The following is a 12,540-nucleotide window of genomic DNA, read 5'->3' as shown; positions in this document are numbered from 1 at the left end:
TCAAATTCTGTTGAGGTACAGAAGTTTTTAATTGACCACTGCTTGTTTAATGATGTAACTGGCTTGTAAACTGATGTAAACTAGATCTCAACTTTGAACTGTCATGAAAAAATCATGTCATTTTTCTCTTTGTTAGGATACTCAACCAACTGAAGGGCAAGTTCTAGCTGTACAACATTCTTATTCCTGTGCCATAACAGTTTTTCTGCCTGGAATGCCCTTTCTCCCTACTCTGTCTGGAAACCTATTCTTTCTTCAATTTTCCCTCCTTTGCCTTAATGCTCTCCTCTGCTGAGTCACATTTCCCTTTCATAATCATTGTCCATAGTGTGATGCTTTAAAGTTAAGGACACCCATTCACAATTTTTTACAAAACAGATGATGGGTGAAGAGACCAACACCCACTGCTTTAGTTTCCTTGGCTGCTCAAGCAAATACCATGCAATGGGATGGCTTAAACAGGAATTTAATGACCACAGTTTTGAGGTCAGGAAAAAGTCCAAATCAAGGTACCATCAAGGCGAGGCTTTCTTCCCGAACACCGTGGCTTTCTGGGGCTGGCTGTTAGAGATCCTTAGTCCTCAGCTCCTCTATCACATGGCAATGCCCAAGACAACCTCTTCTGTCCTCTTCCTTCTCTTCCGGATTCCCTTGACCTTCAGCTTCTTGCTTTCTGTGGCTTCTCTCTTTCTGCGTTTCCTTCTGCTTATAAAGGACTCCAGCAATAGGATTAAGATCCAACCTCACTGAGGTGGGCCTCACCGTAACTGAAGCAATTTCATCCTACTTACAATGGGTTCACTCCCACAGGAATGGATTACGTTTTTCTGGGGTACATACAGTTCTAAACCACCACACCCAACTTATACTCTAATTATGCTTTATCAATATGTAACTCGTGTGGTTGTTATATAAAAGAAAACATGCTATGTTTATTCGTTTTGAAAATAAGAGATGTCAAGTCAATTAAATAGGAAAAGGCTAATCTAACATAAGGTGCTGGGATGAATGTAACAATCCATATGGGAAAATAAAAAGAACTGTGTATCCTTCCTCATTATAAAAACAAAAAGTAATTTGAGATAAATCATATATCTAAATGTAAAGTTAGAACCATAAAGCTTAGAAAAAAACAAGGGTTAATCTCTTCATGGCCTTGTCTTAAACAAAGATTTCTTAGATAAGATGCAAAAAGTACTAACCAAAACAAAAAACTGATGAATTGAACTTCATTCAAATTAAAACCTTTCTGCTGTTTAAAAGACACTACTAAGAAAATGAACATGCAAGCCAGAGACTAATAAAAACATTCATGATACATGTATCTGACAAAAGCCTTATAGCCAGAATATATTATTTATCAACAATAAAAAGAGAGACAGCCCAATTACAAGGTGAGTAAAATGTTTGAACAAACACTTCAGGAAAGATATACAACTGCCGATAAACACATGAAAGGTGCTCAGCATCCTTAATCTCTAGGGAAATAGAAATTAAAACCATAGTGAGATACTGTTTTACACTCATTAAAATGCCTAACCTTAAAAAAAGAACCTGACAATATCAAACATTGGTGAAGACATGGAGTAAATGTAGCTTTCATACATTGCTGGTAGGAATGGTACCTCATTTGGAGAATTGTTAGGCAGTTTCTTATAAGTTAAACATATCACTCAGTGATTTCATTCATTTTTAGTTATTCACCTATTAGAAATGAAAGCATACATCCACAAGACTTCAACAAGAATATGCATAGCAGCTTTATTTATAATAACCCCCAAACTGGAAATAAGTCAAATGTCCACCAACAGGAGAATGGACTGAACAATTTGTGGCAATAAAAAAAGGGATGAATTGATGAAAGCAACATGGATGAACCTTAAAAAACATTAAACTGACTAAAAGAATCCAGTCACAAAAGATACATATTGTATGATTCCATTTATTTGAAAAACTCCTCTATGACAATAGAAAAACTGTTCTACATGATAGAAATCAGAGAGTGGTTGTTTCAGGGGTGGGAGGCATTGTCAAAAGGGCAAGAGTGAAGGAACTTTCCAGAGTGATGGAGATATTTTGTGTTTTGGGGGTAGTTACATGGGTATACATATTGTCAAAAATCAATGAACTCAATACTTAATATCAGTACATTTCATTATATATAAATTATACCTCAATAAAGAAAAGCAATAAAAAAACAGAATAGAATAATGGTGGCTTGATTTGTGTAGAGGGCTTTAGCCCACCCCTTCATTTCCTCACCCCTTTACATAACCCCAAAGAAACTACAATATAAGATAAAGCAATGTGTTTGCTAGGTAAGCAGTTAAGTGAACACTGTCTGTAATGTAAACACTACTTTGGGTGAATTTTCGTAGCCCTAATTTCCAAAGAGACTGCCACCCCAAACCTTTCCTGTAAGAAAATTCCAGAACTGTCACTGTTGCTCTGGCCTTTGTTTTATTATCTAAACAATGTACCATGGTCAGCTATTCAAGTCAGTATACATAGCTCTATTTCATTATTTTTAATGACAACACAGTATTCCACTGCATAATCCTCTATTAACAGATATTTAGGTTGTTTCCAGCTTTTGAAGATTACAGTTGCTGTGGGTATATTGGTAATATAGAAAGAAATCTTAAGTGGAAACTTGTTTCTAAAGGAATGTATAGTTTAAAAATTTTGATGGATACTGCCAAACTGCTCTCCAAAAGACTGAACCAGTCTATTCTCCCTCCCATAGTGTATGAGATCATTTATTACCCCCATATGCTTGCCAGTACTGAGTATCATTAATTTTTTTTTCATATTTGCCAACCTGACAGACAAAACAAACAAATAAACCTCTCACTGGCTGTTTTACAGTACATTTCTTTGGTTAAGAGTTAGGCTAAGCATCTTTTAAAATCCAGTATTTTAAACATTACTACTATGAGAAAAGAGAAGATGCAGAGAGGAAGAGAGATGGAAAGAGATAGAAATACAGGATTTAGCATTTAGGTAATCAATGAGGGTTACTTCCTGGACAAGCAGACAAGGTGGAATCTATCAAACTTGTCAAGCTAGTTGACACAATCAGAGTAATCTTTACCAGGTTGTTGCATTATTCTCTAATTCTTTGACAAAATGTTATGGCCTTGTCTGTCATTTGATTGGCAATTTTCAATACCAACATTATACTGTGTTTGTAAGTGGAAAATGATCTAAGAATCCTTACAAAACCCTGATGAGAGGTAATAATAGTTTAAATCTGTGATTCAATATTGTTGATTTTTCACGTCATCATAAATTACAAAATGTTATGTATACTTCTGCTGGGACAGACAATAAATGTAAAATCTATTGCCCATTAACTAGGGCGCTTTGTATTTCCACCTCTAAAGAAATCTATTATTCACACTTTAATATTCAGAGCTAAACAATGAATAATTATAATAGAGATCATGCAGAATAGCGACAACATTTTGTAGGCATCCTGAGAGCAGCAGATGGGAGAGAATTGTTATAATTTACTATTAGGCATGTCTAGTTCTTTGAGTCTCATTTTTGAAATTCCAGGTGGTTTTGCAATCATCCTCTGGTGATTTTATGGGCTTCATTATAATATATCTATAACAGAATATAATACAACTTTTATCAATTTCCAGAATAACAGATGCTATTAGCTGTTCTTTAAAGGCTTTTCATCATGGAATATTAATATTATAAGCTATTATCTTAAATTTTATAGTACTTTTAACTTTTTGAAGTGTTTTCATAGCTATTACCTCATTTTAAAAGTAAAATTGGGGCTTCTGTTATAAATTCTGATCTTAAGAAGAGATATATCCTATAGGAGTATTGGTCAGCATATCCGAATACATATGAAGCAACTATAATGATCACTAAAAAAGATTTAGGTACTGAACCAACACCTAATCCTATGTAAATGTGCCTTGGTGTGATCTCAGATTTTGCAGTTTTTGACAAAGGGTCTCATGTATGCTGAATGTTTGAGTTATATATGCATTTTCATTCATTTCTTCATTCATGCAAGTCCTATTGTGCTAAACACCATGTGAACTGCTTGGGGAATGGACCAGCACCATTTTTTGTAAAAAATGTCTACATATTTGAGAAAAGGAAGGTTGTTTTAGGAAATGCATTTTAAAATAATTTATCACAGAATATTTTAGTGAAACACTTTGCACAGCTTTATTATTGAGGAAAATACTACTTAGGTGAAGAGTGGCTGTTGGATTTACTCTGCTAGAGATTCACATTGTTTTATATTTGCAATAAATCAAATCTTCCATGAAAGTCTCATCCCTCACATTTCTGGGGACTAAGGTAATCTAGAAAGGGTGTAAATGACAAGAAGCTATAGGCATGAAATAATTTTAAATACAAAAGCAAAATAGGAAGATACTAAGATGGCGGCTAGGTGAGACAGGGCAAAGGGACACCTCCGTGAGAAACACTAGATAAGGACCAGAGAGTGACCCAGAATACCGGTTACAGCGATGCGCCAGCTGGATGAGATCTGCTAGTTCCCAGGGGCTGTATACTTGGTGAAACCGGGAGTCTGCATTCTGAAACAAGTGAGTAAGCTGGCTGGAAGCCCTGCAGCAGCGCAGTGTTCTGGGGAAGCCAGGGTTTGGCATCTGGAGACTGACGGGCTCTTTTAATTAAAAAAATAATAATAAAAGGGAAAAACCCAGGAGTGGCTGCAGCTGCGATTCTGGGAACCACGCAGTAGAACACAGCAAGAGGGGGCTGGGCCGGCCTCTTGGTGTCTGGCCTGGAAGATAGCCCGCTGCAGATATCCCTGGGGCTGGGGGAACAGAGGGGAGAGCCAGAAGCCGAAAGAAACCCCGAGGCTAGCAGCTCGCTCCCGGGAGGACTTGATAAACTCCTGCCCGGAGCTGTGCCCACAGCCCAGAACCTCGCCAGTTGTCCTGGAGCTGGGAAGGAGGAACTGTGCGAGGAGGGGGGTGTGGAGATGCCCCGTTCGGCCATTTTTGCATCAGGCTGAAAGCAAGACGGCACAGCCCGGTGGCCCAGGGCTTTCCTTGAGAGAGGGCGTGCACTGGTGACGTAGCACGGCATTCCCTTGGCAGAGGTCCTGGAGGATTGCGGCTGGGCGGGGGGACCCACTCGGAGAACCCAGGGACATTACGCCAAGTCTGGTGGTTTGTGGGACAACGAGAGAGAGGGGCTGGGGCTGAAATGAAATGAAGGTTTGGACTCTTGCGGCAGCCTTGAATCTCCGGGAACCAGGGGGATTTGAATATTGAGGCTGTCCTTCCTCCCTGGCCACCCGTACAAGCGCCCCGCATTCAGGGCAAAGGGCTCCAGCAACACACCCAGGCTGAGTTCTCCGGCTGGACCCCACAAGAATCATTTCCCCACACACCGCGGAAACAAAGTGGAGAACTGACTTGAGAGGTATAGGTGACTCACAGACGCCATCTGCTGGTTAGTTAGAGAAAGTGTACGTCACCAAACTGTGTTTCTGAAAAATTAGATAGGTTTTTTTTTACAAATTGAAAGAACGCTGTTGAGCAGAGCAAATGCCAAGAGGACAAAAACAACAGAAAATCTCAATGCACATGATAAAACCAGACGATATGAAGAATCCAACTCCAAACTCACAAATCAAGTTATCAGAAGAAACAAAGTTCGTCGCAGAATTAATCAAAGAAACACAATCGAGGAATGAAAACATGGCAAAGGATTTAAAGGACATCAAGAAGACCATGGCCCAAGATATAAGTGACATAAAGATCCTAGAAGAGCATAAAGAAGATATTGTAAGAGTAAATAAAAAAAATAGAAGATCTTATGGAAATAAAAGAAACTGTTGGCCAAGTTAAAAAGACTCTGGATATTCACAATACAAGACTAGAGGAAGCTGAACAACGTCTCAGTGTCCTAGAAGTCCACAGAACAGAAAATGAAAGAACAAAAGAAAGAATGGAGAAAAAAATTGAAAAAATCGAAATGGATCTCAGGGAAACAATAGATAAAATAAAACGTTCAAACTTAAGACTCATTGGTGTCCCAGAAGGGGAAGAGAAGGGTAAAGGTCTAGAAGGAGTATTCAAAGAAATTGTTGGGGAAAACTTCCCAAACCTTATACATAATATAAACACACAAAGCATAAATGCCCAGCGAACTCCAAATAGAATAAATTCAAATAAACCCACTCCGAGACATATTCTGATCAGACTCTCAAATACTGAAGAGAAGGAGCAAGTTCTGAAAGCAGCAAGAGAAAAGCAATTCACCACATACAAAGGAAACAGCATAAGACTAAGTTGCGACTACTCAGCGGCCACCATGGAGGCAAGAAGGCAGTGGCATGACATATTTAAAATTTTGAGAGAGAAAAATTTCCAACCAAGAATACTTTACCCAGCAAAACTCTCCTTCAAATTTGAGGGAGAGCTTAAATTTTTCACAGACAAACAAATGCTGAGGGACTTTGCCAATAAAAGACCTGCCCTACTTCAGATTCTAAAGGGAGCTCTACCAACAGAGAAACAACAGAAAGGAGAAAGAGATACAGAGAATTTTAACAGAAATATATAGTACCTTACATTCCAAATCACCAGGATACTCATTTTTCTCTAGTGATCACGGATCTTTCTCCGGAAGGGACCATGAGCTGGGACAATAAAACAAGCCTCAAGAAACTTAAAAAAAAAAAAAAAAATTGAATATACTCAAAGCACATTCTCCAACCACAATGGAATACAAATAGAAGTCAATAATTTTTGAAATGTAACTCCACTATTTACTTCCTACATGACATAAATTACACAAACTCTAATGACAAATCAGTGGTTTTGAACTCAATGTAAAATATGTAATTTTAGACAACTATATAAAGATGGGGGAATGGAGGAGTATAGGAACATAGTTTATGTGTCCTATTGAAGTGAAGGTGGTATCAAGAAAAACAAGATTGATATGGATTTAAAAGGTTAATTTTAACCCCCACAGCAAACACAAAGAAATTATCAGAGAATATAACCATAGAGATGAACAGTAGAGTTTGGGTTAAGAGAAATGGGGGAAGGGGCAATGGGGAGTTAAGAAATGAGTGTAGGGCTGCTGTTTGAGGTGAAGGGAAATTTCTAGTAATGGATGGTGGGAAAGAGCATTACAACATTCTAAAGGTGATTAATCCCACTAACGGAAGGCTAGGGAGGGGGTGGAATGGGAAGATTTAGGCTGTATATATGTTTCCACAACTGAAAAAAAAATAAAAAAATAAAAAAAAGACAGTCTAAACAGATGATGATTGAATGCCAAGGATGAACTTGGATGGGATTGGAGGATAGAGAACAGGTGGCTCAAAGGGACACAGTTGAGACATAAAGTAAAGGAAATATAGAATGTAAGCTTTGTATCATTGCTGAATCTCTTGTACTTCTTAGCTGTGCTTAATGGGATTGCATAAAAGAATGTTGTTCATGGGAAGTGTATACGTAAATTATACTGTATGTTCAAGGATGTGTGCAGCTAGCTCTCATATGTTCAGAAGACAGAGCAATAGATGATGGATGATAGATAGGGAGGGAGGGAGGGAGGGAAAGAAATAGCGATGTGACAGCATGTTAAAGTTGGTGGACTGAACTATCAGGGGAGGGGGGTCAGGGTATGATGGAATTCTTTGTATGGGGTTAGTATTGTTTTGCAACTGTTCCTATAACTTTGAATTTATTTCAAAATAAAAAAATAAAAAAGTACAGTGATCAAAATTAAAAAAAAAAAAGCAAAATATATGGTGTAACTACAGAATAATCAGACTTCTTTTTCAAATCTGCACTTCCAAACAAGTCTTATTACCTTACACCTTGTACATGGTCTGCTTCCTGCTTAGTGCTCAAGCCTCATCTCAGACCACTCTCCTCTTTATTCCCTAAGCTCCAGGCACACAGGCCACCTTCCCATTCTTCTAGGATGTCTTGCATTATGGTCAGACTTCAGGTCTTAGGTCAAATGTCACTTCCTCAGATAGGCCTCTGACCATGCTCTCTATCTCAGCTAACTGCTCATTTCTTTCAGGCACACACCACTCACTGAATTATCCCATTTTTCATTTACTTGTTTATTTTCTGCTTCACCCACCAGAAAACAAAGCCAATAATGTGAGGGACCTTATTTTGTTAGCCCTCCTTCATGGCACTGAGCTTCACTGCCAATTATGGTTTATCATGGATGCTACTGGACATGGCTTTGAAAATTTCCCCCTCCATGAAAATCTGATGTGGCAGAGCTGACATTCTACTTTTACCTCACCTTTACAAAAAGTAGAGTATTCCCAAATGGGACTTTTCTTGGAAGACTTACAAGACTAATTGAAATTGTAGTTCTTAAAGATTACTTGTTAAATGTTTGAAGGTAGTACACAAAAAAAATCCTAAAGTATTCATATTTTGATATAATCTAACTTCATTTTCTTCTGTCTTGTATTAATATTATTTTTCCAAGTATTTTCGGGTTTAAAAAGATATAATGCTCTTTTCAAGGTTTCCTGGCTAACATACTCTATATTAGCATTTCTATTAACAACCTATTTTCCTTTTTAACTACTTGAAAATTTTTTTCTTCTTTAGTCATCTTCAACCTAAAAGATTTGCCACTCTCTTCTTTTTATCCCATGACATTTAATTATTGAAAGAAACCAAGTTATTTGCCCTGTAGAATTTCTCATTTTGGATTTGGTTTATTTTACCTCATGGTGTTAACGGATTCATCTACCCTCCATATTTTCTATAACTAAGAGTTAGATCTGGAGGCTTATTTAGATTCAGGTTTTTAACTTTTGTGTGTGTGTGGGGGGGGTGTCTAGAATACATTATAGGTAGTGCCAAGTACCCCTATTGTATCATGCCAGGAGGAATATCTGGTTGTTTTACTTTTAGTGGTAAAAATGATCAGCAGGTTTAAGTGTTGTCAGTCTGGTCCATCCATTATAAAATTTCCCATCAGCTTTTTATCTAATGATTTTAGTAGCAATTGATGATGATTGCCCATATCCATTGTTCCATGATCTACAAAATGGTGTTTTGTCTAATTCTATCACACTTAATGTATTTGTTAGCTATGATTTTTCTATAAAGAAGTTGTTTTCCCTCACCAACTCTTTGGTTACCCTGATATACAGATTGTGTACAAAAGGCAAGGTTAATGCTGTATTTTTTTTTTACCCTTTATTAATTTGTAGGATAATGAGTAGTACCTAGCAATCTCCAAATTAGCCAATTATTATTTTTTAATTAAGTATTGGATTTTTACATATTTGATGTGTTTCTGTCTATTTGAAAGTTGTTCTTGAATATGAAATTAACAGCTTTCACAATCATCATTAATCATTACACTAATAAATAGAACTTCATCATATAAAAAACATAGAGATTTTCATTCCAAGTTACATCTAGATTCCAAACTTTCTTATACTTTAAAGTGGCTATTTAGAAATTAACAATAAATCTCAATAATATATCTTGTTTGTATGTATTACCATCGTTACACTGATTTTACGGTAACTACATATGACCTAATCATTGATCATGGATAGTGATGTCACAAGGATAAGGATGTTAGAAGTAAAGCTGAAGAAGCCATTTGGCTTTTCTGCCTTCCAAAGGCGAAGGCCTAAGCTGAAGATGAATAACACAATTTGGCCATATACAGAGAATGGTGTTTTAATTCGGGGGCATCCCTAGTGACCATCCTGACATCCACTTAAAGAGAAACTACCTACAAATGAAGCTAATTCAAAGGAAAGATGAACTATATTTCCTTTCAACATTGTTTGAGTATCTAGCTCTTACCACAGCTGAAAGGTTCTGGTACTCCCAGATGGTTCAGTTACATGACTCACCTCATTCTTTTTAATCTGCTTAAACCAATTTGAATTGTATTTTTTGTTATTTGCAGCCTAGATTCCTAACACAGGATCTGTCCATTCTTTCACCTCTATCCTGCACTGAAACCTCTTTTATAAGAAAAGGTTCTTTTAAAATCACACTGGGATTTATGAGGATCATCTCGGCTGTTCTTTATGTTTTGAACTTTGGTAACCTCTCTCTAATAAAATAAAAGGGAAACTGAAAATTCAAAAATAACTGATTCTTTTCCACTACCTACTCGATAACTTTAAAAGGCATCTACTGACCAACTGTTTTAAACTGTGCTTGAAATATAACCTAAAATAATAACCATAACGACAGCGCCACTCTACGCAGTGAAAAGTGCACTGGATTTGGGAGTCACATAACCCTAGTTCCATCCATTTACTCAATGGATACCTTTAAATACCTACTAAGTGCGAGGCGCCAGAGATTTCAAGGTGAATTCAAAACACTTGCTGCGCGGAAGGAGCTCTGTTTGGACTGAATCTTCCTCTCACGTGGCCTCTCTAAATACCAATCCTGATCTAAAACCTACTGATAAAAATACGTTTCGCCTACCTGAGGGGACACTTGATGATGGGGTGACAAAGGGATTACGGAGACAGGAAGCATTCAGTGGACTGTAAAGCACTCCTCGGGTCTAAGGTGACAACCGGCTCACAAATTCGGAATGGCGGAGAGACTGGGCAGCTGGGTCTGGCTGGACCTAACGCCTCTCTCCAGGTTTAGGTCTCACGCTTGACGTTCCAGTATTGCGGGTGACCTGACGCAGGTCTCCGTCCCTGCAAATGACGTGTACCTGCGTTCTGTCTGCGGCACGGCTGCCCTCCTGGTCCCCGCGGCCGCATCTCTGGTCCTCCCACCTCCGACCAGCGAATGAAGAGAGGAAACCGGTAGCGGCCAAACCGGCGGCGGCCGGGAAACTTACCACCGGCGGGTAGTTACCGCCGGTGACTTCCGGCCTCGGGAGTTCGGTGCGGGGTGGAGCCACACGCAGCAAGCGGATCCAACGCGCGGCTCAGACTTCTGGCCGGCGGCTGCCCTCTGCCGGCCGCGAGAGGCGAGCCGCGAACCGGAACTGCCTCCTAGACGACGACTCCGCCTTGGAGACGAAGAACTAGCTGCCCGCGTGGCCTTTTCGCGCGCTCTCCGCGCTCTCTCAGGTTTCCTGGCTAGGCGAAGCTCCCTGCCAGGAGTTTATTATTTTTAGCCCCCTCGGAACATCCTTTTTATTTTAAGGGGGTGGGAAGGATAGAGAGGAATTAGGGAAAGAGGGGGAAAAAGACTCCAAGTGCGAGGTGAAGATGGAGGAAGGCGTCCAGGTCTCAGACAGTGATGAAACCGTGATAGAGGGGTCGGTGACGGAGAGCGACCTGGAAGAAGAGGAGCTGCCCTGGAGAAGGTGACCGCCGTAAGCGCTGGAGCGCCTGAATTCTCGCGCACCCAGGCCTGGGTACTAGCCGGGGAGTAGCTCTCTGAGACAGAGTTCTGAGTAGAATTTGTTAGCCTCAGGACGCATGAGGGCAGGGTGAGAGCCAAGCGGGGGAGTCGTGCCTGAGCTAAGAACTTGTAAAGAAACAAGACCACTTGCTCCCTAAACTTAGAGGGAAAAAAATGAGGTTTCTAATCAGTGGCTTTATGTCAGTTTTTCAAAAGCCTTTTCCATTGGACTGGGTCTTCTGTGTTCTTTTGCACAAGCCAACCGCCTCAAATGCATTTTGCTTCAAGCCGCTTGCAGCTAGCGGGTCTAGGAGATGGTTAACAGAATTTCTTTCAAGGACAGAATGTGTGATGGGCGAACTAGTTACTACCAAACCGGAAATGGATAGTGTTAGAATAATTGGAAAGTCAGTAGTTTAGTTCATCAAAACCTTTCTTGAACATGTTCTCTGTGTTAGAGGCAAGGAAAAGACAAGGCCTGTGACCTTGAGAAAGATACATAATTTCAAGATGATGTGGGAAATCCAGCAATGGAGGTATGTTCAAAATGGTATAGGACCCTAGAGGGACTCTCACTCAACCTAGGTGGTTGTCAGAATTTGCTAGGGTTGACTCCTGACCAGAGGCTGGAGTGTAGGTTAGGAATAGCCAGATAAAGAAGAGGAGGTGCGTTCTAGGTGCATTTTGTCATGTATGTTGCTATGTATAAACAGTAAAGTCTTACTGAAGTGTAAAATCTGAGGTGGGGAATGGTGAAAAATGAGCCTATAGAAGCAGTTATAGTGAGGTCATGTAAGGCCTCATATATTCTACATAGGTCCTGGGAAAGTACTTGTAAGATTTTGAATGAAGCAGAAGCATAGTCAGATTTTAGTTCACTTTGGCATGCTCTAGGCCAGGGCTTTTCAAATTTTAATTTTAATGCACTATGAATCACTCCAGAATCTTGTTAAAATGTGGATTGCAATTCAGGAAATCTGGGCTGGGGCCTGAAATCTGCATTTCAACAAGCTTCCAGGTTAAAGCTGGTGCAGTTAAAGCAGAGGATCACATCTTACAAAGCAAAACTGTAGAGATTAGGTTTGGGATCAAAATAATATTAACAGACTAAAATGATGAGGGCTCAACAGAACTGACACTGGGAATGGAGGGGAAACGGGGAGATTTGAGAAATATTTAGAAAGTGTAT

General features: G+C 39.4%; 2 protein-coding genes across 2 annotated transcripts in view; one reads left to right on the top strand and one right to left on the bottom strand.

Moving 5' to 3' along the window:
- The window catches only part of HMGCR (3-hydroxy-3-methylglutaryl-CoA reductase), a 131,740-nt gene extending 120,884 nt beyond the window's left edge, over positions 1 to 10,856 (bottom strand). Inside the window, exon 1 of the mRNA XM_037801257.1 lies at positions 10,470 to 10,856. The gene's annotated coding sequence lies outside the window, so the exon portion shown is untranslated. The remainder of the gene's footprint in view (positions 1 to 10,469) is intronic.
- A 176-nt stretch (positions 10,857 to 11,032) lies between these two features.
- ANKRD31 (ankyrin repeat domain 31) overlaps positions 11,033 to 12,540 on the top strand; it is a 247,134-nt gene continuing 245,626 nt past the window's right edge. Inside the window, 1 exon segment of the mRNA XM_037801810.1 lies at positions 11,033 to 11,313. Within this exon segment, the coding sequence (XP_037657738.1) occupies positions 11,216 to 11,313 (98 nt within the window). The 5' untranslated portion in view covers positions 11,033 to 11,215.

This window comes from Choloepus didactylus, chromosome 13, assembly GCF_015220235.1.
Source record: "Choloepus didactylus isolate mChoDid1 chromosome 13, mChoDid1.pri, whole genome shotgun sequence".
Lineage (NCBI taxonomy): Eukaryota > Metazoa > Chordata > Mammalia > Pilosa > Megalonychidae > Choloepus > Choloepus didactylus.
The sequence above is the reverse complement of the archived record's forward strand: the minus strand, read 5'-3'. Positions and strand labels throughout refer to the sequence as shown.